The sequence below is a fragment of the Trichoplusia ni genome, chromosome 7 (genome assembly GCF_003590095.1).
Source record: "Trichoplusia ni isolate ovarian cell line Hi5 chromosome 7, tn1, whole genome shotgun sequence".
NCBI classification, from domain to species: Eukaryota; Metazoa; Arthropoda; class Insecta; order Lepidoptera; family Noctuidae; genus Trichoplusia; species Trichoplusia ni.
The window spans coordinates 12,224,029-12,229,185 of record NC_039484.1 but is presented as its reverse complement, the minus strand read 5'-3'; the positions used below and the strand labels follow the sequence as shown (position 1 = coordinate 12,229,185).

General features: G+C 34.9%; 1 protein-coding gene across 1 annotated transcript; it reads left to right on the top strand.

The window, feature by feature from the left end:
- The first annotated feature begins 274 nt into the window (after positions 1–274).
- On the top strand, positions 275–4,937 carry LOC113495824 (probable 4-coumarate--CoA ligase 3). Its single transcript, XM_026874790.1, has 8 exons — positions 275–632; positions 1,947–2,157; positions 2,273–2,629; positions 3,162–3,347; positions 3,527–3,648; positions 3,949–4,101; positions 4,172–4,342; positions 4,519–4,937. Exons 1-8 carry the CDS (start codon positions 450–452, stop codon positions 4,807–4,809), a joined length of 1,674 nt encoding a protein of 557 aa, XP_026730591.1. The 5' UTR covers positions 275–449; the 3' UTR covers positions 4,810–4,937.
- The last annotated feature ends 220 nt before the right edge of the window (positions 4,938–5,157 follow it).

The following is a 5,157-nucleotide window of genomic DNA, read 5'->3' as shown; positions in this document are numbered from 1 at the left end:
ATTCTCTCTTTTTAATCAGGTATACATATACATAAGTCGTAAAACTTTTCATCGAATTTAATTCTTCTTTGCTAAGTGTGAAAAATTATCAATTAATTATTTTATTTATTTTAATTACTTACAACCAATTTCGTACACCAATATGTTGATTTAAGGGAAGAAAAAAAAATAGCCAAAAAATATTTTTTTCAAGTCTTACATTAGACATATTCTATAGGTACGCTAAAAATAAAAATAAATACTTTTTATACATGTGTACGAAACACAAGATAAGCGCGAACCGGGTTTACATGAACAACGATAAGGTCGTTTATACAATACAATGTAATATATTAAGCCGGGTCAATGTACAAACTGACTAGTAAGTAGACGCCATCAAACCGCCTGCCTTAACGCACGTATCAAAAACAACTACATATCTAATCTAAAAACGTATAATAACACACGAAATGTTCGCTCTAATGTTTCGGCTCAAACCAGTGAGAAGATTAAGTGTGTGTTTCAAAGAGAAAAGTGTATGGACCAGTGAAAAAGTCTGCATTTCCCCGTACAAAGATGTTGAAATACCCAACATGACTGTTGACCAGTATGTCTTTAAGGATCTCGAGAAATGGGCGAACAAGACTGCTGTGGTAAGTATTAACAAAAGCTAAGTTTACATTCAGATCGCTTGGTTAAAAGTTGTATGTGGAAAGTAATAACACTAAAGCAAACTCTAACAAATTGTTATAATTGTTTGGAGTCATTCAAGATAAATGCAAATAGCTACTCCTAGTGTTCCAAAATTCGAACTTTTAGAATTTTGGAACACTATGATAATTCGAATAAACAAGCGATTTCCAAATGCAAAGTAAAAACGACATGAAACATGTTTTTGATACGCTAGGTAAATTAACACATTTATTGTGTTTTAACGAACATATTCCTTACATCTCTGCCATGAATGACACCATAGCCTATGTGCCTTGAATGGTAACCTAACTTTTCCAAATACAGTACAGTTAGTTGGTGAGATCGAAACTGAGATCATTTTTTTTTAGGAATCGAAGTTCATAATATTGTTACAACGGACTCTGTCCACTGGATCAGTCATAGTAGTTTCTACAAGTATATTTTTTTGTTGAGAGAATCACTTTTATTATTTACATATAGCTGTCATTTGGAAGCGAATTTTTGTGCTGAAGATTACAGCTTGATATCATTAATCAGCTGTGTGTTTGAAGGTCAGTCTTATTTTTACGGCTTAAATTATATACGAGCAATGAAAACACAAATATATATTCATAATAATTAAATTAAAAACTCAGACAGGAGAGGACATAGTCGTAGGTTCGAGTGTGAAAAATTACCCTGTATGTTAATCCTGGTTATAAACTATCTGTGTACCAAGTTTCGTCTAAATCCGTTCAGTAGTTTTGCGTGAAAGAGGAACAAACATCCATATATACAAACTTCCACGTTACTTTAGTAAGATTTGTTTTGTTTTCTTGAGTAGAAGATTCAATACACGTGTATATTAACAATAGGTGTTCGATTATAAAGGGGTCATAGATCATATATATCTTGGTATTTATTGCTTCTTCTGTTGATGAATGAAACGTTGTATCTAAAGTAAAAATACGTAGTTACACTGTAACTTAGTCGTTTGAGCAGCAAATTGCATTTTAATTTAATACAAAGTATTTAGAACCTGTATGAAATTATACGGTTTGTGCAAATCGATCTTTTGTTTCAATGTGTGACAGTTTTAATTAACGTCTATTCTCGTTTCTCTTCATACTACATACTTTAAAACAATTTGAGAAAGATCGTGAATAAAACAGATTTCCACATTTGTTGCTCCCTCCCCTTTTTACTACTATTTACTATATGCCTTGTATGCATATACTACTATATCCCTTTTTTGCAAAGAATTACTTTTAAAACATATCAAAATCTGCTTTCAGGTCTGCGGGCACACAAACAGGTCGTACACTTACGAGCAAGTTTACAAGAAGTCAAGAATCTTAGCCGCCAACTTGAGAAAAAAGTTCAAAGTCAGGGATGGTGACACTATCGGAGTCGTTCTACCTAATGTACCCGAATACCCCATAGTGGTTTTTGGTATTCTTGCAGCTGGCGGCGTTGTTACGACTCTGAACCCTATATACACTGCATGTATGTTTATTTCCGTTTGGCAAGCATATGCTTAGTTTATTCTTGTAAAGGTGAAGGGCGTGTCAGGTACCTAAATGTTTTTTAATACAATCGTAATATTTTTCCCTCTTTTCAGATGAAATTGAAAGACAAATTGGTCTATCAGAAGCCTCAATAATTATCACAAATGAGGATATAGTGCCAACAGTTAAAGAGGCTTTGAAGCTTGCGAAGAAAGATCTACCTGTAATATCGCTGAATATAACACAAAGTTTACCAGAAGGTACTATGTCCTACAAAGAACTAGCTGAAGACAATCTTATAGACTTAAGTATTCTTAATGAAGTGAATAGGAATCATGAGGATTTGGCGTTTTTGCCATATTCTAGTGGAACTACGGGCATGCCAAAAGGAGTGCAGCTGAGTAATAGGAATATTGTAGCTAACTGTCAACAACAGAATACGGATGTCAGGCTTTATGAATATACTACGAGTAAGTACATGTTTTAAAATATTTTTTTAGACTAGTTACTTAAGAAGCCTTAGGGTTTAATGTTATACTAAGTACACCAGTACATTAATTCTGACACGAGACTTCCTCTGATCCTGTTTCAAAGAGAACTAAATAATGCTAATATTCATAATAACAGGGGTACTTAAACACTATGATCAAATTGTCGGATGTCGGTTTTACTCAGTAAACAAATTCTAATAAATCGAAACCCGATCTAAATCCATGTGAGCACCTCACTTCACGAAGTTAGTTGAACAAGTGAACCAATTTGTTTAACTGTTTGGATCGTCTCGTGCAAATGTTCGGATTGCAGTTCGATATTGCTTTCGGAGCGAAAAAATCAGAGCAAAATGCAATCCTAGTTTCTGGATTCGAAATTTTGAATGCTTACACTAGATTTTGTTTCGAAATAGATTGCTTGTTGCCTTTTGATTTTTGAAGAGAATTTTATTACAGAAATTAAGTTAAATTTTGCACAAAATTATAGACCTTATTTCTTCTTTTCTTTCAGAGTCGAACCAGGATAGCACTCTGGTCGTATTACCTATGTTCCACTCATACGGGTTGTCAATCTGCATGCTTCACAAGATGTCAGCTGGTTTGAAGCTAGTGTCAGTGCCAAAATTCCAACCAGACATGTTTTTAAATACTTTGCTGACGCATAAGTTGCAGTTGTTGTACTTAGCGCCACCTATGGGTAAGCATTTATTTATGTTGAATTTAAACTTTTAGGTACGTAAGTTTTTGATTCTGTCGATATTGGACAGCTATGCGAAAAACTATGTAAAATCACCTTTCTTGTCATATGGGACCATCTTAAGTTCTGAATAACAATGGTTTTATGAATGAATTAAAGTACGAGAATTTTGATTTCAGTACTGTTCCTTGGTTCCTACCCTCAAGTTACGGCAAAACATATGGAGTCAGTAACTAGTGTGATATCAGGAGCCGCGCCGTTGCCTTCTGCTGATATTTATAGATTTTTTGACAAAGCTGAGGTATGAGAATCAATTTTGCAAAATCCAGTTGTATTACAAACAAGATTTATTATTTGGGAACTTATTACATATATGACTTATAACTATTTGTTTCAATTCCTTGCGCCCTAATAATTCATTTGACATTAACGTTTGTGAAGCGATAATTGTGTATACTGCCCAGTTTTTTTAAAGTTATTGCTTGCAAGCTTTTCTGTTTCTTTTTCGCTTTTTCATCTTCTTAAGCATGTATGTTTTTTTTTTATGTAGGTAGGACTTGTTCATACTTACCTACTTATTATATTTCTATTTTGTTTCCAGCGTGATGTTAAGTTCGTCCAAGGCTACGGGATGACTGAAGCGTCTCCACTGGTCAGTCTCTCAGATCGATCATATGAAGACGTTGGATGCGCTCTGCCAAATGTTAGGCTGAGGGTCGTTGATGGAAATATGAAGAATTTGGGACCTGGAGAAGTAAGTTTCAAGTAATAAGGCATAATTGTTTTTCTCAATGCTTATTTACTCAAAATTAAAACAATTTCAGATTGGTGAACTCCTCGTTGATGGTCCAAATGTAATGAAAGGGTATTTAAAGAATCCAGAAGCAAATGCAGATGTGTTTGTCGATGGAAAATGGTTGAGAAGTGGCGACCTGGTTAAAATCAATGAAGATGGAACTATTGTTGTTGTTGACAGACTTAAGGAGCTTATAAAGGTATTTTTTAAAATAGTACTAGTTGAATCTATACAATTACGCATTACCGCCTGTATCATAAAGCAGAAGACAGACATTGAGTTAAGAATTTGCTATAGTTATTCTATCAGGCGCTTGAACGTTTTCTACACTTATTTTAAATCAAAGCTGAGTTGGGGCAACTTTTGGGTTTGCAGGTGAAAGGTTACCAAGTGCCTCCAGCGGAATTAGAAAACGTCCTTAAAGAGCACGCTGCAATTATAGACGCTGGAGTCGTAGGGGTCCCTGATGACGCGGCTGGCGAAAAACCTAAAGCATTCGTAGTTCTTAAACCAGGGGCAGGAGCAACTGAACAGGAGATTATAGAGTTCGTTAGTAAAAGAGTAGCTCCATACAAGAAAATTAGGGAAGTGATCTTCTTGGAGAGTATCCCAAAGAATCCTTCAGGGAAGATTCTTAGAAGGACATTAAAGGAACAGTATTGTTAGAAGATAGGAATATTTATTAGTTTTTATGATTGTAACCTGAGTGTATTAAGATGTACAGTAAATTCAAGTTTGTAACTTAGGGGTGGAAAACGTATTAAGGTATTTGGTTAATAAACTAACATTTTTTACTCGTGGGTTTTTTTATGATTGAAATCGAAAGGACCTTAGTTTTTAAAGAGATGTCAGCAACCTCTGTGGAACCCTTAGGGCTGATGCTTGACAGACCAGCGGGATTATCCGGAAGGATTACACAGGTACAAAAAAGGCAAAGAAAGGAACATGTGTGGGATTGGTCAGTAAAAGTCTGACACTCATTGCCGCTTGACTCAAAGTGAGCCATTTGATGAT